This window comes from Papio anubis, chromosome 18 (assembly GCF_008728515.1).
Source record: "Papio anubis isolate 15944 chromosome 18, Panubis1.0, whole genome shotgun sequence".
NCBI lineage: Eukaryota > Metazoa > Chordata > Mammalia > Primates > Cercopithecidae > Papio > Papio anubis.
In genome coordinates, this window is record NC_044993.1 from 42871267 (window position 1) to 42897007 (window position 25741).

At 43.4% G+C, this 25741-nt stretch overlaps 1 protein-coding gene across 1 annotated transcript; it reads left to right on the plus strand.

Annotated features, from left to right (window-relative positions):
* Positions 1-18899, plus strand: DNAJA2 (DnaJ heat shock protein family (Hsp40) member A2). Its single transcript, XM_003916837.3, has 9 exons — positions 1-286; positions 1833-1892; positions 2209-2432; positions 5907-5987; positions 6443-6576; positions 9283-9479; positions 14600-14744; positions 14874-15001; positions 17079-18899. Exons 1-9 carry the CDS (start codon positions 209-211, stop codon positions 17268-17270), a joined length of 1239 nt encoding a protein of 412 aa, XP_003916886.1. The 5' UTR covers positions 1-208; the 3' UTR covers positions 17271-18899.
* Positions 18900-25741: the final 6842 nt, after the last annotated feature.

The window sequence follows — 25741 nt, forward strand, 5'->3', positions numbered from 1 at the left end:
CGACCCAGTGGCCGCGCCTCGGGCGCTCGGGGGCGGGCTCCGCACTGCGACGTCACGGCGCACCGTGCGCCCGGTCAAAGTTCAGCCCCGCCCCCGCTTCCCCCTCGCTGTCTCCCTCGGCCTGTGCCGCTGCCGACGCTGCTTGTGGGCCCGGCTCCTCTCTGTCTGCTCCGCCACCTTCTTCTTGAGCACTGCCCGGCCGGCCGCCATGGCTAACGTGGCTGACACGAAGCTGTACGACATCCTGGGCGTCCCGCCCGGCGCCAGCGAGAACGAGCTGAAGAAGGTATCCGGGAGCGGGCCGGGCGGGCGGGTGTGAGGGGCGCGGGGCCTGCGCGGCCGGGGATGTCTTCTTCAGCCAGGCCGCGCTACTGGGCGGCCCGCGAGCCGGCGCCGGCCGTGACGGGCCCGGGCTGGGGATCGGCGGCGGCAGCGGCGGGACCGGCCTCGCGGCGAGCCGCGCACTCCGGCCTCGGCTGACCTTGGGCCGCCGGCCCCGCCCGCCCGCAGATGCAGCAAATAAAACTCACTCCTGCGCAAACACGACGGTAGCCCTTCCTCCCTCCTCGGGCGAGCGCCGGTGGCCGGTCTCCCCCAGGAGGCAGCAGCTCGCCCGGCTCTCCGCGTCGAGGTCACCACCCCGGAAAAACAGGTTGGACCGAGGTGCTTAGCGCATCCCGGCCCCGGGAGAGAAGCTGTCCACCCCGCGGCCGTCGGCCCCGGGTCTGGTGCTCCGCGGGGAAAAACGGCGGGGAGGTCCGGCGGGGAGGTCGAGGCCGCCCCCACAGAGCGCCTCGGGCAGATGGGATTGTTTCCTGGGATCCCCGGCTGCGGGCTGCGGGAGCTCCTCCCTCTCTTCCTCCCTCGCCCATTGACCCGGAGGTAGCGTGGGTCTGTGTTTGGATGCATTGTTCTGTGGTCAGGTAATGCTAATGTCCTGTACCTGCTTAGGAATAAGCCGTGGTCCCAGCCAAACGCCTGAGTGTTCAATAAACATGAATAGAAGGCCTTATTATCGCTGTTTGCAATGCTGCGATATCTTTCATCTCAGGATTTCAAAGCACACGAGGCGTTTAAGCCCCACAGCATCCTCACCGGGCTAAGAGCATCCGGATTTGTAAGCCGAGAAAAATGAGAATGCTCCTTAGGCAGTGAGAAGAGTGCAGTGGACTTCCTGTTACCTTACCGGAAATGCTAGTCTGTATTATATAATTCACGAGCCTCCGTGAATGAAGATTTAAGTGCTGTATGACCCAAACACCTCGTTGAGAGTGTGCAACTTCACTACCACCGAAGTTGCCACCACGACCCCAGTTAACCACCACGTGCAAATAAAACACCTGAAGACACTACCTGGGACCACCTTGACTTTTTCATGATGTTACAGTTAGAAGGAAGGCATGAGCCATCGGGAGCAGGAATTGTGACTTTAGCTTAATTTATAGTAATGTTTTGCAGTCCGTAAAGCTTGACAGTCATTTATCTCGAATTTATTAGGGTGGTCTTGGTCTGGTTACTTGGCCGTCAGACACTTGACGATAGGGAAAATATGGATAATGTTTGAACGTTTTGTTTTTCCCTATGGTATTGCTTCATTGTTTTATCTGGTTTTCACGTCACTGTAATTATTTTCAAGTATAGCTACAGTCTACTTGGTTATATTACATTAGTAAACAGTATCGTGAGGAAGTGCCAAAGAATACGAATAGAAAATATTTTTGGAAGGTTATAACTCTAGAACATTACTTTTCAGAAAAGTGGATGTTAAGTTATTACAAAACTTTAAACTGGTGTTTAGTTATAACCTTCTTTGTTTTTGTCCATTTTCAAAGGCATACAGAAAGTTAGCCAAGGAATATCATCCTGATAAGAATCCAAATGCAGGAGACAAAGTAAGTTATTTGCGATTTTTTTATTCCGGGGGTTTTAGTTTTAACTTAAATTGCCCTCCTTGAAAAAAAGGAATGTTGCAGGAAAAAAATCCAACTATGCCCACACAGCCACATTTCCATAATGTCAAAGAGTATTTTAGTTTTAGAATAAGAGTACTACCATTCTGAGGAGTGGTGGGTGGTAAATAGAAGCAGAATCAAGTCAAAGGTAACTTGTCCCTTTTATTAGAATTAAATGGATTCTGGATTCCTATAGCCTCTCCCCACTCTTCTATTTGAAAATGCAATTATTTTTATTTTTACCTTTTCTTTATAGTTTAAAGAAATAAGTTTTGCATATGAAGTACTATCAAATCCTGAGAAGCGTGAGTTATATGACAGATACGGAGAGCAAGGTCTTCGGGAAGGCAGCGGCGGAGGTGGTGGCATGGATGATATTTTCTCTCACATTTTTGGTGGGGGATTGTTCGGCTTCATGGGCAATCAGAGTAGAAGTCGAAATGGCAGAAGAAGAGGAGAGGACATGATGCATCCACTCAAGTGAATATCTTGTTTTGTTGTGTTAAAAAATTAGGTACTTTTTGTCAAGTGGAATATTGACTCAGTAGAAGAAAAAAAACTCATAGAATGTTCTGTCCTTCATTAGAAAAACTTCCATGTGCCTTGTCTTCTTTTGGTGACTAAATAGAATTTGATTATCTGACTGTTTCTATTTTGCTGTAGCTCTTAAAAGGATGGTAGATATTTTTTAATGAGAGGAAGGTGGTTTTATATGGTTCTGAGGCTGCTTGTTATTATAGGACTTAAAATTTCAAGTGTGAAGATCATTTTCTTTTTTCTTTTCTTTCTTGTTTTGAGACTGAGTTTCGCTTTTGTTGCCCATGCTGGAGTGCAATGGCACAATCTCAGCTCACTGCAACCTCCGCCTCCTGGGTTCAAGCGATTCTCCTGTCTTCAGCCTCCCGAGTAGCTGGAATTACAGATGTGGCACCACGCCCAGCTAATTTTGTATTTTTAGTAGAGGTGGGGTTTCTCCGTGTTGGTCATGCTGGTCTCGAACTCCCAACCTCAGGTAATCTGCCTGCCTCGGCCTCCCAAAGTGCTGGGATTAGAGGCGTGAGCCACCATGCCTGATCTTTTTTTTTTTTTTTTTGAAATGGAGTCTCACTCTGTCACCCAGGTTGGAGTGCAGTGGCACCATCTAGGCTCACTGCAACCTCCGCCTTTCAAGTTCAAGCAATTCTCCTGCCTCAGCCTCCCAAGTAGTTGGGATTATAGGCACCTGCCACCATGCGGGGCTAATTTTTGTATTTTTTTAGTAGAGACAGGGTTTTGCCATGTTGGCCAGGCTGGTCTTGAATTCCTGAGCTCAGGTGATCAGGGATTACAGGCATAAGCCACTGCACCCAGCCTATTTTCTTTGAAGTATATGAATCTTCCAAGTTACCTTTTATTTAAAAACTAAAAATGAGTGACTGTCTGCCTACTTTGTGTACATGTTAGAGTCACTCATTACTTGATCCTCAGTGTGAACTCTCCTAAGTTGGTTTCCATGGAGCTTGCTGGCTTCCAGCCTGACATTAACCTGCCAACACATGAATGGTGCCTGACCTTGATCTTAGACTGTGAATCCACAAGCCCTCTCCAGTATGAAATTAGCTATTTCACTTTGCAAAATCTGGGAGGTCTTTTTTCCCATTCTTTTTTTCGATAAATTATTTTATTAGCAAATGTCAGTGGCTGAAGTTCAGGTACTTAAAATATTTCATAATATCCTAGTTTATACACTTGAGTAAATTAGAGGAAGTCATGTTATCTGTTAACTTGAGTCTCATTGAATCCTTAAATTTGTTTTTTAAAAGAATTTGCCCTCAGAAATTAACATTTGAATACCATTCCAATGGTAATATTTGTGCAGTGCAGGTTAATTCGTTTATATTTTTCTTTAATATAGAAATGATCTAAAAAGAAAATAGGATCAAAAGAGTGCTGTCTGTACTTTATAGTTCTTCATGTTTAAAGAAATGTTATGCTATATAGTAAAACAGTTTTCTGTTGTTTTAACATTTCAAATTTTCCTGTTATTACAAATACTGTGTTTATAATACTGCATTCCATGATTTAATCATTTACCTTTTATATAGGGTATTGCCAGGTTTTTTTTTCTGTAATAGATAGTGCTGCTATGAGTATCTTTATGTAAAGCTTTGTTTCTCCTTGGCAGAGATTCCCAGGCAGGCATGAGTGTTTTGAGGCTGATAAATACAACTAAATTGCCTTGCACAGAGGGATTGTGCCAATTTAGGCCCCACTAGTGGAGAGTGCCAGCCCTGCCAAACCATTACCTTCATTTTTCTTTCCTTGGCCTTCTTTGTTGAAATGTGTCTTTTTTTTTGGCTTAGGGTACTGGTTGTGCATATCAATTGTAATTTAATATGTAGGGGGAAAAAGCCGATTTTTTAAAAATGATTTGTTACAGAGAGTATAGAAGATGCAACCAGCTTTTTTGTCTAAGACTCAGCTGTAGATAGGTCATTATTTGACAGTGTTGTTGGTAATGTTTTGTCCTTACATGTGGTATTCTTATCCTGTCTACAACAGTTTTAAGTTTCTGAGAATAACAATTTTGAGAAAGTTTGAATATCACAAAATAGTGTAGGTGCTTTGTAAAATACTTTTAACTATTTTTTTGTTCCTGTAACTCCCAGGATTTTAAAGCAAATCATTACAGGATGACCATTCCTAATCTGAAATCTGAAATGCTCCAAAATATGAAACTTTTTGAGCACCATCATGATGCCACAAGTAGAAAACTCCACACATAAGTACTTGTCTCACTCTGTCCCCCAGGCTGGAGTGCAGTGGTGCGATCTCAGCTCACTGCAGCCTCAATCTCCAGGGCTTAAGCAATTCCCTGCCTCAGCTTCCTGGGTAGCTGGGACTTCAGACATGCCACTATTCCTGGCTAATTATTTTTTATTTTTTGGTAAAGATGAGGTCTCTCTAAGTTGCTCAGGCTGATCTTGAACTGCTAGGCTCAAGCAATCCTCCTTCCACATTCTCCCGAAGTGCTGGGATTATAGGCATGAGCCACTGCACCTGGCATGAAAAACGATTCTTTCCCTCCTTTCTGTCATACTATTGGTAGGGCCACTTTTATATATTTTTTTAAGACATATGCCAGCCGGGCGCGGTGGCTCAAGCCTGTAATCCCAGCACTTTGGGAGGCTGAGACGGGCGGATCACAAGGTCAGGAGATCGAGACTATCCTGGCTAACACAGTGAAACCCCGTCTCTACTAAAAAATACAAAAAACTAGCCGGGCGAGGTGGCGGGCGCCTGTGGTCCCAGCTACTCCGGAGGCTGAGGCAGGAGAATGGCGTAAACCCGGGAGGCGGAGCTTGCAGTGAGCTGAGATCCGGCCACTGCACTCCAGCCTGGGCGACAGAGCCAGACTCAGTCTCAAAAAAAAAAAAAAAGACATATGCCATCTAAGTGACTCACTTAAGCTGAAATACAACTTTGTAGCCTTTCTAAATTGTCCATGGAGCAAACAGGGACTCTGGAGCCAGACACCTATGTGATCTTGGGCAAGTTACTTGACTGTTCTGTCCCTCAGTTTTATCACATAAAATGGGAATAATAATCGTACCTCTTCTGAAGTGTTTTTCTTAGGAGTTGGGTGGAGGGCTTATGCCTCAGAACAGAAGGTTGTGATGTTTGAGTTTGTGAAGTCATCAGCTTTATCAGAAATTCCACCACAGCAAATTGTTGACCTGATGCTATGGGCTCTGACTTTGAGTATCGCATATATACTGTCTGTAGTCATAAAATATTTCTGTTAATTTCAGCCATAAAATAAACCTCAGTTGAATGATTTAATGTGAGATTATGAGGTGTTTTTGAATTCTGTTTTAAAAGTTGATAATGAATTTGCTGTATCAGCTGTTATTTATATCTTGTATTTGAGCAAATGTGGCAAAATTTGATTGAAGCTGATTATTTTCTTTCCAGAGTATCATTAGAAGATCTGTATAATGGCAAGACAACCAAACTCCAACTTAGCAAGAATGTACTCTGTAGTGCATGCAGTGGGTAAGTGTGTCCTCTGGTTTATTGGGTACATTTTGTCTGTTCTTTAAGTGTCACACTGATTGTCTGTACCAGGTAAAAATTGTTATGAGTTAAAACTTACGGCCGGGTGCAGTGGCTCACACCTGTAATCCCAGCACTTTGGGAGGCCGAGGTGGGTGAATCACCTAAGGCAGAAGAATCACTTGAACCCGGGAGGTGGAGGTTGCAGTGACTCAAGATTGCGCCACTGCGCTCCAGCCTGGGTGACAGAGTGAGACTCCATCTCAATCAATAAATAAATAAATCTTAGCAGAACGTTTTCTGATACTTCTGAAAGTCAATTTAAACACAAGTTATTGTGTTTAAATACAAGTTATTGGGGTTGAAGTTAAGGTAAAAGTACAATTTCTGTGTGTCATAGCTTATTGGAGTGGTCTGTGGACAAAAACCTAATGCATAACTTGTGTTTGCTTTAGCCAAGGCGGAAAGTCTGGAGCTGTCCAGAAGTGTAGTGCTTGTCGAGGTCGGGGTGTGCGCATCATGATCAGACAGCTGGCTCCAGGAATGGTACAACAGATGCAGTCTGTATGCTCTGATTGTAATGGAGAAGGTATGTGTGCCAGTACTTCTCTGCTTTTATGTTGAAATGGATTGAGAATGCAGATATTGGAGAGGTTTACAATTTTTTATTTCAAAGGGTATTTGTTTACATCTTATTAAAGAAAAAGGAGGCCGGATGCATTAGCTTATTCCCATAATTCCAGCACTTTGGGAGACAGAGGTGGATTGCTTGAGCCCAGGAGTTCGAGGCCAGCTTGGGCAACATAGGGAGACCTCATTACTATAGGAAAAAAAGTGTAGAAAAATACGTAATCAGGGGCTCAGGGCATGTCTGTGGTCCCAGCTGCCTGGGAGGCTGAGGCGGGAGGATTGCTTGAGCCCAGGAGTTCAAGGGAGCAGTGAGCCATGATCATATCAGTGCACTCCAGCCAGGGCGACAGAACAAGACCCTGTTGCAAAAAATAAAAGCGTAAAAGTAATTACTCCATTATGCCTAAGCCCAGTGAACGTAGAGAAACAGTAGATTTGTATTGTGTTAGTGAAAGGTGACTCCTTAATTCTGAAAAGAGGGGCAAGGTGATTATTTGTTCCTTTGCTATTTCCTTCTTTATCAAATATAACCTTTTATATACTGTCTCTGTAGAAATGACCACCATGGGAGGACTATCTCCTTTCTCAAATAGAACCTTTTAAACTACAAAGGGACAAATAAATAATAAATAACTAAACAAGTAATTGTTTAGTTACTCTGATAAGTAGAAGATTTTACTGTAACCTTTAGTTAGCTTTAAAGAATTGATTTTGATATTGAAACTGTCCTCACAGAAGTAAATAATTTAGTCTTTGTGGGCCAAATAGTTTTTGTCACAACTACTCACCTCTGACTTTTAGTGCTTTTGTAGCCACAGACAAATGGGTATGGCTGTGTTCTGATTAAAATTTTAATTATAAAAACAAGTAGCTCCTCCCACCCCTGCCATTCTAGAGCAGTGCTATCCAGTAGAATTTTTTTCTGTGGTGATGGAAATGTTCTGTATCTGCAGTGTTCAGTACAGTAGCCATTAATCACCTGTGACTACTGCATACTTCACATGTGGCTAGTGTGACTGGGGAACGATTTTAAATTTGAATTAATTTAAACATAAACTTAAGTAGCTACAGGTAGATAGTGGCTACCACATTAGACAGTATAGTTCAAGAGCATCCTTTTCCACATTGCTATTGGAAGTGATGAGATAATTATGAGAAGCTACATATGATGTTTGCTTCCTGGATAATCTTGGCATTTTACTTTATTTTTTAAAATTATTATTATTTTTGGAGATACGGTGTTGCTGGAGTGCTGTGGCGCATTCTCGGCTCACTGCAGCTTCCACCACCCACGCTCAAGCAATCCTCCCACCTCAGCCCCTCACCCCACAATTAGCTGAGACCACAGGTGCTTGCCACCACGCCCAGCTAATTTTTGTATTTCTTGTAGAGACTGGGTTTTGCCATGTTGCCCAGGCTGGTCTCGGACTCCTGGGTTCAAGCAATCCTCCTGCCCCAGCCTCCCAAAGGGCTGGGATTACAGGTGTTAGCCACCACTCTTGGCCTCCTTTTATTTTATTAAAATTGCTAACTCCCACTATCAAGAAACCAAAGTTAACTGAAATCTTTTCTCATGTACCATTACCTTTTTTTTTTTTCTTTTTTTTTTTTTTTAATGTGAGACAGAGTCTTGCTCTGTTGCCTAGGCTAGAGTGCAGTTGCGCGATCTCAGCTCACCGCAACCTCTGCCTCCTGGCTCAAGTGATTCTGCTGCCTCAGCCTCCTGAGTAGCTGGGATTACAGGCGCCCGCCATGACACCCGGCTGATTTTTGTATTTTCAGTGGAGACGGGGTTTTGCCATGTTGGCCAGGCTGGTCTCAAACTCCTGACCTGAGGTGATCCTCCTACCTTGGCCTCCCAAAGGGCTGGGATTACAGGTGTGAGCCACCATGCCCCGCCACCATTACCATTTTGAAGAACTGGTGTTTCGCAGAACATACTTTGCAAAAGTACTGTTACAGAAACAGCCCCTAAATAATCAGTTATACACATCTTTCTAAGCCTCCAAATGTGCCAGTAATTCACCATTAGAAAGTGACGCAATTTTTTCACACTATACTATGTATAATCACAGTTTTGCTTTTTTATACCATAATTAAATATTTCAGAAGAATATATAGAAGAGAAAAACCGTGTTGCCCTAAACATGGTATGGATACATTACATTCTGAAATAGTGGGAAGCTGAGTCCTTCAGGCAATCTGCAGTAGTAAGATGTAAGTTTTTGTTATTCAGAATAATGCTTTTTTTTGTTTTGTTTTGAGACATGGCCTCACACTGTTACCCAAACTGGGGTGCAGTGGCATGAGTATAACTCACTGCAGCCTCGACCTCCAGCAGTCCTCCCTCCTCAGCCTCCCGAGTAGCCAGGATTACAGGTGTGCACTACCATGCCGGCTAACTTTTTTTATTTGTAGTAGAGGCAAGGTCTCACTGTATTGCTAGGCTGGTCTCAGATCCTGAGCTCAAGTGATCCTACCACCCTGACCTCGCAAAATATTGGGATTGCAGGCTTGAGCCACTATGCTTGGCCTCAGAATGCTGCTTTGAATAAAAATTTAGGTAGCTATTAAAAGAAATTCAGAAAGTATATTTAAAGGATAAGAGTATTAAAGAGTACAGTATAGTACTCTTGCTGAAAGTTTCAATGACTTCTTTTTCCAGGAGAGGTAATTAATGAAAAAGACCGCTGTAAAAAATGTGAAGGGAAGAAGGTGATTAAAGAAGTGAAGATTCTTGAAGTCCACGTAGACAAAGGCATGAAACATGGACAGAGAATTACATTCACTGGGGAAGCAGACCAGGCCCCAGGAGTGGAACCTGGAGACATTGTTCTTTTGCTACAGGAGAAAGAACATGAGGTGATTTTCCTTTTTTTTAGTTTTTTGTGTTTTGTTTTATTCAGAAGTACTTCTTGTTTGTGAGAAATAGGTTAGATCTGTTTGGAGTCCCTGGAGCAACACTGCACACTGGAGAAGTTAAGGGAATCATGGCAAATTCCTAAAGACAGGCTTGTGTAAGAAAGACTAACAAGGCAGGTGCCGTTAGAAGCACTATAAGAGTCAGTTTTAGTCCTGGCTTGGTTTTTTTTTCCCCCCCGCCCGAGATGGAGTTTCACTGTTGTTGCCCAGGCTGGAGTGCAGTGGCGTGATCTCGGCTCACTGCAACCTCTGCCTCCCGGGTTCAAGCGATTCTCCTGCCTCAGGCTCCTGAGTAGCTGGGAATGCAGGCGCGCACTACCACTCCTGGCTAATTTTTATTTTTAGTAGAGACGGGCTTTCTCCATGTTGGTCAGGCTGGTCTTGAGCTCCCGACCTCAGGTGGTGCGCCTGCCTCAGCCTCCGAAAGTGCTGGGATTAACAGCGGGAGCCACTGCACCCAGCGTTGGTCTTTTTTTTTTTGACGGAGTTTTTTTGACTGCACCCAGGCTGGAGTGCAGTGGCGCAGTTTTGGCTCACTGCAACTTCCGCCTCCCAAGTTCAAGCGATTCTCCTCTAGCTTGGTCGTTGACTAGCACTTTAACCGTAGGTAGTCTTACTGTCTCAGTTTCTTTGTTTATGAAAATAAGGGCACTGGGCGTTGGACCAGTTGGTCTAAGGCAGCCTGTCTTTTCACTGTGAAACTCTGCTGCTCTGTTGATTTGGTTTTTACTTATTGGGTAGCCAAGTGAGCTATCCTTGAAAGAGTTCTAGGATTTAAAAAAAACAAAACAAAACAAAACATTTTTTTTAGAAGTTTCTGAAGAATGTGGTCACTAGTGTATGTTTTGGGGGTTTTTTGTTTTTGAGATGGTCTTGCTCTGTTGCCGAAGCTGGAGTACAGTGGCGTGATCTGGGATCACGGCAACCTTTGCCCCTGGGCCCAAGCAATCCTCCTATCTCAGCCTCCCAAGTAGCTGGGACAACTGACGCACCATCATGCCCATCTGTTTTTTTGGGTTTGTTTTTTTTTGTTTTGTTTTGTTTTTGTATTTTTAGTAGAGACAGGGTCTTGCCATATTGCCCAGGCTGGTCTTGAACTCCTGAGCTCAAGCAGTCCTCCTGTCTCGACTTCCCAAAGTGCTGGGATTACAGGTATGAGCCACCATGCCCAGCCTAGTGTATGTTATTTTGATTTTAGCATTGCACTTGTATATTTTTAATGTCCATATTATATACTGTAGACCTTACTTATAAAGAATATATCTGGAGCTATTCATGAAAAACCCCTCCAGTAATCACCTAAATTCTTGAATGTTAGAAGCACTTGGTAGGACTCTAGCTTTGTACTTGATCTCATTTACTCATGCTTTCCTCTGAAAGTCATTACATCACAGGTTAACTACCTTTTTAGTTTGCCGTAAAATTTTCTCCTGTGCATAAGTCCAGTCAACACAGAGAAATGGTAAATTTGTGTTATGTTCAGTGAAAGGTTATTCTTTTTAATTCTAAAAAGGTAGGCAAGCGGATTATCTGTTTGTAATTTAAAGGTTATATATTTAATAAAGAAGGAGATCGTCCTTCTGTGGTGGTCATTTCTTCAAATAGAGTAAATGTTAAAAATCACTTTAAGAATCCAATAGAGAACAACAAAGCCATATTGAGATCCAGGTTTTAGGAATTTGGTTGTAATCCCTCACAAGGTCAGACTTGATCTCCTGGACAATCAGGGCGTGCTAGTCAGCTTTCATGACTCAGCAAAGCTACAAATTATGTATTTTGGCTTTTTGTGGAAATTGCCAACCCTGCAAATAGCAAATGTCTCCTAGGTTGTCAAAAAATAAGAGTAGTTTTTAGAATTCTGCCTTTGGGTCTTATAGGATGAAATATTTACAAGATTTGCCATTTGTTAACATTTTAGCTACTTCCTTGTTCATTCAGTCTTGCTGCTGTGCACAGCACCATACCAGGAATATGAGGGAGAAAGCTAGCAAGACAGCTAAATAATTGGGAATTCTGCTTGGATGTAGGTTAGACTGTGTTGTAAAATGGTACAGACAATGCCTAGGCATTTTCATTGATAGAATCCTTGGAGTAGTTTGGGGTTCATTGTCAAATGATGTCTGGCAGGTGCAGCAGCACGGTAGTGAGGAAGTGAAGAAGGAATGCTTATTTGCAGAAGAAAGATGATTTTTTTGGTTTGAGGCATGTCAAACTGATGGTAAAACCTTTTTTTATTCCTAAGTTTAGTTTTTAATGTTGCTGCATAATAAATTGGGTTTTTTAAAAGTAGATCATTGGATTTCGAGGCAAAGGGCTTAAGGTCTGGGCCCCATTTACTAGCTTTGGCTTCCCTGGACTTTTCGGATATTAAAGAGTCAAATGAGATTATGAATAAGCTTCTTTCTTAGGGCCTGTGGGGAGGTGTTGGGAAGTAAGTCATCTCTGAAAGTTGTTGGCAGCAGTGGAATTGGCATGGAATTTTCAACAGAAGGCAGATGTAACTGGTTGTCTAAGGTAGAAAATAGAAGGTGGTAAAGGTTAGAATGGAAGTTTGTCTAGTTCCTTCTTGGGAGTGCTGTATCATCTATAGTCATCATCTTGCCATGTCACTTGTCAGTGTGCCCGTTTGTGTGTCTCGGTGGTCTGGTTACCATAATGCAGTTATACAGCATCAATCTACAGAACCTGATGATGTTAGTCACGCCTCTATAACCTGTGCTTTTGTTATTCAGAAATTATGACTTTTAAGTGTTTTCTGGTCTAGTGCTTTGGTAGTCCCTCCTCATTAATTTTGTTTTTCAGAAACTCTCCGGCATTCTTGCTTGTTTATTCTGTTTAAACTTTTAGCATCCAGTTTAGCTTCTCCCCCTCCACTGCAACAACCATCCTGATAATCATTTTTTTTTGAAATCACTTTCAGTTGAACTCTCCTGTACAAGAACATGATACATATCTCTTTCTTTTTTTTTTTTTTTTTTTTTTTTTTAAAGAGACAAAGTCTCGCCCTGTCCTCCAGATTGGAGTGCAGTGGCGCAATTGTATTTTTAGTAGAGACAGGGTTTCACTATATTGGTCAGGCTGGTCTCAAACTCCTGACCTCAAGTGATCTGCCCACCTCAGCCTCCCAAAGTGCTGGGATTATAGGTGTGAGCCACCATGCCCTGCCCCTCCTTTTTATTTTTATTTTATTTTTTTTGAGACGGAGTCTCACTCTATCACCCAGGCTGGAGTGCAGTGGCGCAATCTCTGTTCACTGCAACCTCCACCTCCCAGGTTCTAGCAATTCTCCTGCCTCAGCCTCCCAAGTAGCTGGGACTACAGGCCTGTACCACCACACCCGGCTAGTTTTTATATTTTTAGTAGAGACAGAATTTCACCTTGTTGACCAGGACCTCAGGTGATCCACCTGCCTCAGCCTCCCAAAGTGCTGGGATTATAGGCATGAGCTACTGCTTCCGTCCTAAAATAATATGACTTTAACAAAGGATATTTGGTAAGATGGTTCTTAGAACACTCGCATTTTACAGTATACTTAGCATTTTATTTTAAATTTATTATTATTATTTTTAAGAGACAGGATGTCCTTCTGTCATCCAGGCTGGAGTGCAGTGGCTGGATCATTGAGGAGGGACTACTACCGCAGGCTCCAACTCCTGGGCTCAAGGGATCATCCTGCCTCAACTAGCCTATTTTATGTTTTAATTTTTTGTCTCCCTATGTTGCTGTTTTGAACTGGCCTCCCAAAGCTCTGATCCTATATTTAGGTTTTTAAAATTTTTTTTTTTAATTGAGATGGAGTCTCGCTCTGTCGCCCAGGCTGGAGTGCAGTGACGCGATCTTGGTTCATTGTAGTCTCCGCCTCCCAGGTTCAAGTGATTTTCCTGCCGCAGCCTCCTAGGTAGCTGGGACTGCAGGCGCCCACCACCACGCCTGGCTAATTTTTGTGTTTTTAGTAGAGATGGGGTTTCACCATATTGGCCAGGCTGGTCTTGAACTCCTGACCTTGTGATCCGCCTGCCTTGGCCTCCCAGAGTGCTGGGATTACAGGCATGAGCCACTGCGCCTGGCGTACTTAGCATTTTTAATGCGTTGAAAAATCCTGTATTAAAGAAACTGTTGGTCCCGTTGTGAGAAACACTTGAATAAATGTGCATAGATAATACACCTTTTTGGATCTCAAACTAGCACACGCAAGAATGCCTGGAGGGCTTGTTAGGACTACAGATACTGGGTCCTGCCTGCCTTGTTTCTGGCAGGAATGGAAGTGGGGCCCAAGAATATGTGTTCCTAACAAGTTTCCTGAAGCTACTTGTCCAGAACCACACTTAGAGAATCATTGGTTAAGGTAATGGTTTAACTTTGTTTAATGGGTAAATTTAGGAGAGTAACATAGGAAAAGAATCTGTCTACCAGATTTTCTATAAGTGAACCAGCCAGGATTGTTCTTTACAAGAAGAGTGACCATTGTAAAATCTAAGCAAAAATTGCAGATTGGGCATGTGAAATTGGATATATTTTTCCTACACATTGAAGGCCCAGAAACATTCTTTGTGCTTATTCTCAATACCTTTTGCATTACCTAGTCCATAGGCTTATAGTGTAATATTGAATGAACCAGTTTTACATTTTAGTGAGATATGAAACTTGTTGGTACGTGTGTGAAGCATAGAATTGAGCCACTTGACTTTGCTGGCTGGGTGTTACTGGTTGAGGTTTTTTTATGTTGACCTTGGACCCTCCCCCCCTTCCCTGTTATGATCATGTCTGGGGAGCACTCCAGGATGAGCTTGTTCTGTAGAAGCCCTCTGGGCTTTCTATACCTTTTTCACCAGAGGCAGAATCTGAAAGTGGGCCATAATTGCAGAATACACCTGGCCCTGTTTTGGGGGCCTCAGTTCTGTTGCTCTTATATATGCCATTGTTTACCAGTTCCAGTAAACCTTCCTCATGGAAGTGAGTGGTAGAAATAAGGTTTGGAATTTAAGTCAACGAACATAGTGCCGCAGGGTGTAGCTCCATAATTTTTAAGCAAATGTATTTCTTTCGTGCTTTATTTATAGGTATTTCAGAGAGATGGGAATGATTTGCACATGACATATAAAATAGGACTTGTTGAAGCTCTATGTGGATTTCAGTTCACGTTTAAGCACCTTGATGGACGTCAGATTGTGGTGAAATACCCCCCTGGCAAAGTAATTGAACCAGGTAAATCTTGATTTTGTCTGATTCTGGTTTTCAGGTATTCTTACAATTTGTAATTTTTTTATACTGCATAACTCTAAAAACAAATGAACACCTCTTTTGGGTAAAATTATGAATCATTCCTCTTAATAGGATGTGTTCGTGTAGTTCGAGGTGAAGGGATGCCGCAGTATCGTAATCCCTTTGAAAAAGGTGATCTTTACATAAAGTTTGATGTGCAGTTTCCTGAAAACAACTGGATCAACCCAGACAAGCTTTCCGTAAGTGTTCTTTAAATTAAACAACAGTTGACTTCCAGGTTTGGGATTTGGATTTTGGTTTTTTAGACAGGGTCTCTGTCGCCCAGGCTGGGGTGCCGTAGTGTGATCGTGGCTCACTGCAGCCTTGACCTCTTGGGCTTAAGCGATCCTCTCACCTCAGCCCCCCGAGGAGCTGGGACTACAGGTGTGTGATGCCACGCCTGGCTAATTAAAAAAAATTTTTTTGGAAACACAGTCTCACTGTGTCACCCCAGCTGGAGTGCAGTGGTGCAGTCTCAGCTGACTGTACCCTCCGCCTCCCAGGTTCAGGTGATTCTCATGCCTTAGCCAACCAAGTAGCTGGGATTACAGGCGTGAGCCACAATGCCTGGTAAGTTTCTTTTTCTTTTTCTTTTTCTTTTTTTTTTTTTTTTTGAGATGGAGTCTCACTCTGTCACCCAGGCTGGAGTGCAGTGGCTGGATCTCAGCTCACTGCAAGCTCAGCCTCCCGGGTTTACGCCATTCTCCTGCCTCAGCCTCCCAAGGAGCTGGGACTACAGGCGCCCGCCACCTCGCCCGGCTAGTTTTTTTTTTTTTTGTATTTTTTAGTAGAGACGGGGTTTCACCGGTTTAGCCAGGATGGTCTCGATCTCCTGACCTCGTGATCCGCCTGTCTTGGCCTCCCAAAGTGCTGGGATTACAAGCTTGAGCCACCGCGCCCGGCTTTTTCTTTTTCTTTTTCTGTTTTTTTTTTTTTTTTGGAGACGGAGTCTTTCTCTATCGTCCAGGCTGGAGTGCAGTGGCGCGATCTCAGATCTCAGCTCACTGCAAGCTCCGCCTCCTGGGTTCATGCCATTCTCCTGCCTCAGCCTCCCAAGTAGCCGGGACTACAGGCACCCACCACCACGCCCTGCTAATTTTGTTTTTGTATTTTTAGTAGGGACGGGATTCACCATGTTAGCTAGGATGGTCTCGATCTCCTGAACTCGTAATCCACGTGCCTCGGCCTCCCAAAGTGTTGGGATTACAGGCATGAGCCACTGCACCCAGCCAAGTTTTCTTTTTAAGAGAGTCTCGCTCTGTTGCCCAGGCTAGCGTGCAGTGGCATGATCATGGCTCACTACAGGTGTGCTCCACCATACCCTGCTAATGCTTTTCAAAACTTTTCATAGAGGTGGAGTCTTGCTATGAGTCCAGACTGGTCTCAAGCAATCCTCCTGCCTCCCGAAATTCTAGGATGGCAGTTGTGAGCTGCCGTGCCCAGCTGACTTCAAGTTTCTTAATAGTCATGTTAACATTCAATTTTAAAGTATATTTGTGTGATTGGTAGGCTTTCCTAGTTGTTAGGAAATAGAGTATTGCTGGTGTAAATGTTGATGGGGCCAAGCAGGGAATTGTAGAGAAGTAAAGTAGATCCGGTGTGGGTGGTGGTGAGGACTAGCACTCCCTGAAGAGAGCAGATTCCTCACTTGCGGAGGGCGGGACCACTACCCCCTTCTCATCAGCTGGTGTCCATGCTGGATGCAGGAAGGCGTATCTCCTGTAAAAGTTTTCTAATGTTAAAGTATTGGCAGCTATGACCTTTTTTTTTGTTCTTAAAGCAATAGGTTGCACAAAAGATGTCTAGATTTGGCCTGTGAGTGATGAGTTTGTGATCTCTTACTTAGAGTTCAAAGTCCAGTCCACATTCCTTTTTTTAACTTTTTTTTTTTGAGATGGAGTTTTGCTCTGTCATTCAGGCTGGAGTGCAGTGTCACAGTCTCAGCTTACTGCAACCTCCACCTCCTAGGTTCAAGCAATTCTCCTGCCTCAGCCTTCCAACTAGCTGGGATTACAGGTACCCACCACCATGCCCGGCTAATTTTTTGTATTTTTAGTAGAGACGAGGTTTCACCATGTTGTCCAGGCTGGTCTCAATCTCCTGACCTCCTCATCCGCCTGCCTCAGCCTCCCAAAGTGCTGGGTGAGATTATAAGCATGAACCACCACGCCCAGCCCCTTTTTTAACACTTAAAGAAACGACTCTGGATTATATATATCAAAAGGAAAGTTGATGAAACTGTTAAAACCAACCTGGTTTTTGTTTGTTTTAATAAAGGAACTAGAAGATCTTCTGCCATCTAGACCGGAAGTTCCTAACATAATTGGAGAAACAGAGGAGGTAGAGCTTCAGGAATTTGATAGCACTCGAGGCTCAGGAGGTGGTCAGAGGCGTGAAGCCTATAATGATAGCTCTGATGAAGAAAGCAGCAGCCATCATGGACCTGGAGTGCAGTGTGCCCATCAGTAAACTCTGCAAACAAATTGCACAGGTGGATTTTCTTTCCACATTTGCCTGATTTGTTCTCAGCAATCCAGCTGGAGTGTCTTATCAATCCAGATGAACTGAGGGACATCTGTTGGTCTATGTATAACTTTTAAAATTGGTATAGTATCTACAGAGTGTATAATTTAAACTAACCACAAAGCTTTACATCTTCATTTCGACTGTTCCATAGCAGAATAAAGCACTTGAAAGGAAACAAGACTCCCTTTCACATGTGGATATTATAAGTTTCAATCCTGGTATCTGTGCTTGATTTTTATCAGTTTTGTGTAGATTTTTATGTTTCATATTTTAAATTTAAATCCCACATTGTAAAGTTTGTATAATTTGTCCTGAAGCTTTGTGTTTGGCTGCACTTGCATAAGCTGCTACAAATAGAATAAAGAATTTCATAGCCTGTATCTATCATTTAGATGCATGGAAAAAAATGGGCTTTGCACACAATGGGTTTGGAGCTGACTGGGAACAATGGAAAAAATTACATTAGCTGTGGTTGTAAAGTTTTTTTGTTTTTGGGTTTTTTTTTTGTTTCTTTTTTTTTTCTTTTTTTTCTTTTTTTTACCATCTTGTGAAAGGTTTCTGAAACTCGATAATAAAAAGCAGTTGGTGTAAATTATTCTTTTGTGTCACATTTTTAGAAGGGAAAAACATAAAGAATGTATCCTTAGTACTGGTTCTTAAACAGCCCATAAAAACCCATTGGCCTGAAGCTTATATCTCAGGCCTGTGCCCATCTTATAGTCTTAGTAGACAAAAGGCTGGTAGAGACAGTCTTCAGTGGCTTCAGTGATGCTCTCTAGAGGCCAGGGTGTCTTGAGTGCTGTAACTCCTGAGCAATGGGCTAGCCTGACTTCTGTATCTCCCCACCACCACCCCTTTAAAAAAATAAGGTAAGAGCAAATCTATAGTAAAACCATGTCTGCATAGAACGTCTTCAAATCCTGTTTTCATTAAATGTAGAAGACGCTCTGTCTCCATTACGTTGAATATTTGGAATTGGAGAAGCCATTGATTATTAGATTTTCTTTAATGTTTTATAGAAAAGATGCTTATTCAGAATTTAAGAATGAAGGCAACTGAAATATGCATTGTTGTAGTTATTTATATTTCAAACTAAAGAAAATGAGAAAAATCAGGTAAAATTGATGAAAAGGATATTGTGTTTCTCTTTCCATCATCTGGTTTTTACCATTTCACTCTCAGTAGGTATTTGTAGAACACATTTATTTGAGGGAAGATGCACATTTTACATTTATAAAGGAACAAATGGGGAAAACTGAAAACGAAAAATTTTTAATGTATTAAATGCCATCCCTGAGCCTAAATCTAGTATTTGTAGTTTATTTCTAGGTCTGCTAGAAGCTGAAAACCTGAATGAAAAAGGTGTGCTGACACTAATCAAGGCCTGTGAGGTTTAAATTATTGACCTATCCACTCTACCTCCATTGTACAAAAAATATTTTACAAGCCTGGGCAAGATTCAACAGCATAATAGTTTTGTATCCAAGGTTACTTCCCCACAACCACTTTAAACATAAGAAATGCGGTGGCAATATAAAGTTTGTAGCCTTTCCAATAAAGGTTTATAAAACAGTTGTTCAGTGTAGTCTGTCTTTCATTTCTACCCAGGTGTTTTGACTGTAGGCAAGAAAACTATTTGGAAGAGAGTTGCTGTTAAGGTGTGTTATTTCACTTGGTCTCCTTGCTCTAGTTTGTAGAGCACCTGCCTAGAGAACCAATCATACAGGGTCACCAGCACAGATAATTTTGTGTAACAGCTTTATTCAAGATATGATTTATATACCATAAAATTTACCATTTTTAAAAATTTGCCACAATTCAGTTGATTTCAGTATATTCAGCCATCTCCACTAATTTCAGAACATTTTCATCAAAGAAGAAACCCCCAATCCATTAAGTCACTTTCTGTTCCATTCTCTCCTCAACTCCTGGTGTAATCACTAATAGCTAATTCTGCTTCTAAATATTTGCGTATTTTGGACATTTTGTATAAATTAGATCAAAATACATGACCTTTAGTGATGCATTCACTTAGCTTAATGTTTTCAGGATTTATTCTTGTTGACGGCATAGATCTGCACAGTAATAGCAGGGATACATTCTGAGAAGTGCATGGTTAGGCGGTTTCATCATGCAAACGGTGTACTTGCACGAACCTAGGTGGGGTAGCCGACTGTACACCTGTATGGTGTAGTGTATCGATCCTAGACTACAAACCTGTACAGCTTGTTACCATAGGCAGTTGTAACACAGTGGTAAGTAGTTTTCTGTTTACCTTTTGGTACAGTAAAAGTACCTTATATGAGAAAAGGGCCTGGCGTGGTGGCTCACGCCTATAATCCCAACACTTTGGGAGGCCAAGGTGGGCGGATCACCTGAGGTCAGGAGTTCAAGACCAGCCTGGCCAACATGGCTAAGCCCTGTCTCTACTAAAAATACAAAAATTTGTTGGGTGTGGTGGCATGAGCCTGTAATCCCAGCTACTCGGAGGCTAAGGCTGGAGAATCATCCCAGAGGCAGAGGTTGCAGTGAACCAAGATCGTGCCACTGCACTCCAGCCTGGGTAACAGAATGAGACTCCATCTCAAAAAAAAAAAAAAAAAAAAAAAAAGATGGTACACTTGGATAGGGCTCTTACCATGAATAGAGTTGGCAGGACTGGAAGTCCTGATTCGGTTGAGTCAGTGAGTGAATATGAAGGCATAGGCCATTACTGTAGAGATTGTAAGCACTGTACACTTAGGATACACTACATTTGTAAAACCTTTTTCTAAAATAATAATTAAGGCTGGGCATGGTGGCTCATGCCTGTAATCCTAGCACTTTGGGAGGCCCAGGCAGAAGGACTGCTTGAGCCCAAGAGTTCAATAACAGCCTGGGAAACAGAGATCCCATCTCATAATTTTTTTTATTTTTTTATTTTTTTGGGACAGAGTCTTGCTCTGTTGCCCAGGCTGGAGTGCAGTGGTGCAATCTCAGCTCACTGCAACCTCCACCTCCTGGGTTCAAGCGATTCTCCTGCCTCAGCCTCCCAAGTAGCTGGGACTACAGGCACGTGCCCCCACGCTCAGCTAATTTTTGTATTTTTTAGTAGAGACAGGGTTTCACCGTGTTAGCTAGCATGGTCTCGATCTACTGACCTCAGATTATCTGCCCGCCTTGGTCTCTCAAAATGCTGGGATTATAGGCATGAGCCACTGTGCTCGGCCATCAAAAGTCTTGTAATTAATCTTCAGTTGCAAAAGATTTGGTAAAATTAGGAAGCCTACATCACCTCGTACAGACTTCTAGGGAACATTTTAAGTATGGTTGGTTGTTTTTAATTTCCAAAAGTTCAGTTAAATCTCTGGTCAAAGTGAACCAGTAGCCAGTGCCACTATGGGTCAAGCTAAACACGTTAGAAAACCTGACTTCTGCCAGGCGTGGTGGCTCATGCCCGTAATCCCAGCACTTTGGGAGGCCGAGGCAGGCAGATCACGAGGACAGGAGATTGAGACCGTACTGGATAACACGGTGAAACCCCATCTCTACTAAAATTACAAAAAATTAGCCAGGTATGGTGGCAGGTGCCTGTAGTCCCAGCTACTTGGGAGGCTGAGGCAGGAGAATCGCTTGAACCCAGGAGGTGGAGGTTGCAGTGAGCCAAGATTGCGCCCCTGCACTCCAGTCTGGGCAACAGAGCGAGACTTCGTTCCAAAAAAAGAAAGAAAAAAGAAAATCTGACTTCCCAGCTATAGGAAGAAAAGAACCTGAGAAAGCTTATACCAGCAGCGGGTTGAGAATCTTCAGTGATAAAGCTTAACATTCTATGCGTGAATATCCCCTTCCATAATCTACAAATAGTGTACAAATTATTTTTTTCTATTAGGAAGGCAATACATGATCATTAAAAAAACAGAACTATCGGCCGGGCGCAGTGGCTCACGCCTGTAATCCCAGCACTTTGGGAGGCCGAGGTGGGCGGATCACGAGGTCAGGAGATCTAGACCATCTGGCGAACATGGTGAAACCCCGTCTCTACTAAAAATACAAAAAAATTAGCCGGGTGTGGTGGCGGGCGCCTGTAGCCCCAGCTACTAGGGAGGCTGAGGCAGGAGAATGGCGTGAACCCGGGAGGCGGAGCTTGCAGTGAGCCGAGATCGCGCCACTGCACTCCAGCCTGGGCGACAGAGCCAGACTCCGTCTCAAAACAAACAAACAAAAAACAACAGAACTATCGACTTTAAAAAAATGAATCTCCCCCCCATCCAAATCACTTGCTCATGAGACTATCAATGCAAAGCTATTTTTTGTTTTTGTTTTGTTTCATTTTGTTTTTTTCTTGAGACGGAGTCTCCCTCTGTCTCCCAGGCTGGAGTGCAGTGGTACAATCTTGGCTCACTGCAACCTCTGACTTCTAGGTCCAAGCGATTCTCCTGCCTCAGCCTCCTGAGTCACTGGGACTACAGGCATGCACCACCACGGCTGGCTCGATTTTTGTGTTTTTGTAGAAACGGGTTTTCACTATGTTGGCCAGGTTGGTCTTGAATTCCTGACCTCGAGTGATCTACCCGCCTTGACCTCCCAAAGTGCTGGATTACAGGTGTGAGCCACCACGCCCGGCTTTGGTCTTTTTTTTTTTTTTAATACATATAGAAGTAAATTTTCCAACCTATTCCCACATACAATCACTTTTACCAATTTCTCACGTGTGTGTATGCAAAAATGGGATAAAATAACTTATTTTTACAACTTTTGGTCTTATTATTCCTTTGACATATTTGCATACTAATACATAAAGATCTTTTAATGATTTTAAAGTTCTGTTGTTTGAATGAACCATTTCCTACCTATTGATAGATGTTCAAATTGTTTCCAGTTACACAAACAATTCTGTGGATAACAGCTTCATACATATCTTTGTGAATTTGTACACAATGCATCAAACCAGATTACAAAGTTAAGCTTCTAGTGCATAGAATGCTGGCATATATTAGAACCCAAATAAATATTTATGAATGAAGGAAGTGCTCCTTGACCTCTTGAACCAAATCTAAGATCTGGAAGATCTGAAATAATGATCTAAATCCCTGGAAAGAACTCTAGAAAAAACAACACATCCCTGTTAGCACATGAGGATTAGGGGACAGAACCAAAATATATTTTACAAGAATATAGTGCAACATGGGTGGGCACTAGTGATTTCTTCTTCACCACCAAGGACCTCATGCAGAAATATTTTGCTTGGCAAACAAGTAATGATTACTTACATTTTTACTTTTTTTTTTTTTTTTTTAAGAAGACAGGGTCTCATGCCCACCAGACTGGAGTGTAGTGACACAAACAAATCTTACTGCAGCCTCGACTTCCTGGGTTCCAGTGATCCCCCTGCCTCAGCCTCCTGTGTCACTGGGACCACAGGTGCGTGCCGCCATGCCCGGCTAATGTTTTTACCTATTTAGGCACAATTTTAAGTCCTGAAAGCTATGATGTGACTCACAGCAAAATCAAGCCTATAAAATGGGGGTCTGTATTTAAAGGGGATCTACTTAATTCTAGAGAACACAAGATCCAGTGAAGGAGAATGCCTGTATAGACACCTCCTGAAAACATACAGGTATTCTTGTAAGGAAACATCCACCCGAAGACAACCCAGTACCAAGCTTTGTCATTGGGAATACCAATCCTGATGTCATTGGGAAGCTGGGTTCCCCTGTTGGCAACTGATTCCAGCTGGACTCATCTACAATGTTCTGGCCTTGCCCAGGCAACTAAAGCTCGATTCCAGAGAGCTCATCAGGAGAGTTGAGCTAATTCCCCCTGAAGGTGTATAGCCTGTCCCTAGCCTCAAGCCCTCCTGATTCCCAGGCTTTCCAAACAAGCCTGTTGATGTGAGTAGCAGTGGCATGACAGAACAACATGGTGAAACTCCATTCAATTATTTTCTCACCTCAATGGCTCAGGGACATGTCTCATGGCTGAAACTCACTAGGTTCTAGGTCCTAAGATCTGACCTTAGGACCAGAGCCCTCTGAGCTAGAGAGGTCTGGCATGATCCTGGACATCAGTCAGTAGCTGGATACCCAGAATCATCCTCCCATGAATAACAGAGAAACAGTGTTGGATCTTCCATGTGTATCCTGACAGTTTAGAGATGTTCATGACAACGGCTTCACTACAGAAGTGTAGGCTTTGAATGCTTCATTACTTGCTATCAAAGAAAGGAGATTCAACATTTTTAAAATTTTTTATTGATTGATTGAGATGGAGTTCTGTTCTTGTAACCCAAGCTGGAGTGCAATGGCGCGATCTCTGGTCACTGCAACCTCCTCCTCCTGTGTTCAAATGATTCTTCAGCCTCAGCCTCCCAAATTGCTGGGATTACAGGCACCTGCCACCATGCCCAGCTAATTTTTGTATTTTTAGTAGAGACAAGGTTTCACCATGCTGGCCAGGCTGGTCTCAAACTCCTAACCTCAGGAGATCTGCCCACCTTGGCCTCTCAAAATGTTTGGATTACAGGCGTAAACTACCACTCTTGCTCTGTTGCCCAGAGTATAGAGGCTCGATCTCCTGGGCTCACTGCAGCCTCCGCTGTGGAGTGCAGAGGCTTGATCTTGGTTCACTGCAGCCTCTGCTTCCCAGGCTTAAGCAATCCTACCACCTCAGCCTCCTGAGTAGCTGGGACCACAGATGCACACCACCACACCTGGCTAATTTTTGTATTTTTTAATGAAGATGGGGTTTCAGTATGTCACCCAGGCTGGTCTCAACTTCTGGACTCAAGCGATCCTCCTACCTCAGCCTCCCAAAGTGCTAGGATTCCAGGCATGAGGCACCACGCCCAGCCTCCTTTAGAAACCCTCTGACTCAGCCGGGCGTGGCGCCTCACGCCTGGAATCCTAGCACCTTGGAAGGCCAAGGCAGGTGGATCACGATGTCAGGAGTTCAAAACCAGCCTGGCCAACATAGTGAACATAGTGGCCAACATAGTGAAACCCTGTCTCTACTAAAAATACAAAAATCAACCAGACATGGTGGCACGTGCCTGTAATCCCAGCTACTGGGGAGGCTGAGGCAGGAGAATTGCTTGAACCCAGGAGGTGAAGGTTGCAGTGAGCCGAGATCGCGTCACTGCACTCCAGCTTGAGCAACAGAGTGAAACTTTGTCAAAAAAAAAAAAGGCCGAGCATGGTGGCTCATGCCTTACAATCCCAGCACTTTGGGAGGCCGAGGCGGGTGGATCACCTGAGGTCAGGAGTTCGAGACCAGCCTAACATGGAGAAACCCTGTCTCTACTAAAAATACAAAATTAGCCACGCGTGGTGGCACATGCCTGTAATCCCAGCTACTAGGGAGGCTGAGGCAGGAGATTCACTTGAACCTGGGAGGTGGAGGTTGTGGTGAGCCAAGATTGTTCCATTGCACTCCAGCCTGGGCAACAAGAGCAAAACTTCATCTCAAAAAAAAAAAGGAAGGCGGCTGGGCATGGTGGCTCATGCCTGTAATCTCAGCACTTTGGGAGGCCGAGGCATGCGGATCATGAGGTCAGGAGACCGAGATCATCCTGGCCAAAATGGTGAACCCCTGTCTCTACTTAAAAAAAAAAAAAAAATTAGCCGGGCATGGTGTTGTGTGCCTGTAATCCCAGCTACTTGGGAGCCTGAGGCAGGAGAATCACTTGAACCAGGGAGTCAGAGGTTGCAGTGAGCTGAGATCACGCCACTGTACTCCAGCCTGGGCAATAGAGAGAGATTTTGTCTCAAAAAAAAAAAAAAAAAAAGGTAAAAAGAAACGCTCTGACTCCTCACCTTTAGGGTGGCTTAGATCTCAAAGACTTTATCCACAGTTTCCTTATGTTCTTTATATTGACTTACAGAGGACCACTGACTACATTTGCCCAACACAAGATCCCTCAAACTATTTAATATTTGGTCAGCATAAAATCTTTAGAATTCCTTTGCCAATGCTATATTGGCAAAGTTTTTATCTGACCAAGACATTCTAAAGCATGAGTATACAGTGGTTCATTAACATTCCGCTAACATTGATCAGTACATACTTACATCTAAGACATCTTGTGAATCCAGTGAATAAAAGCACGCCCATCATTACAGCAGTGAGGCACATCTGGAAGGTGAGGAATCCGTAATGCATTATCTTGTATCATTGAAAGTCCGATGATCTTGAATCATGGACAATCACAAATCCAGAGTTAGGGCCAGGCACAGGGGCTCACGCCTGTAATCCCAGCACTTTAGGAGGCCAAGGCAGTCGGATCACGAGGACAGGAGATCGAGACCAGCTTGATCAACATGGTAAAACCCCGTCTCTACTAAAAATACAAAAAATTAGCTGGGCATGGTGGTGCACACCTGTAATCCCAGCTACTCAGGAGCTACTGAGGCAAGGAAAACCGCTTGAACTCGGGAGGC

Excerpts from the sequence above, each read along its gene's own strand:
- DNAJA2 (XM_003916837.3), top strand. The coding sequence starts at position 209 with ATGGCTAACGTGGCTGACACGAAGCTGTACGACATCCTGGGCGTCCCG. Across the intron at positions 2,433-5,906 it reads GACATGATGCATCCACTCAA|AGTATCATTAGAAGATCTGT; the intron begins GTGAATATCTTG and ends TTTTCTTTCCAG. Across the intron at positions 15,002-17,078 it reads TCAACCCAGACAAGCTTTCC|GAACTAGAAGATCTTCTGCC; the intron begins GTAAGTGTTCTT and ends GTTTTAATAAAG.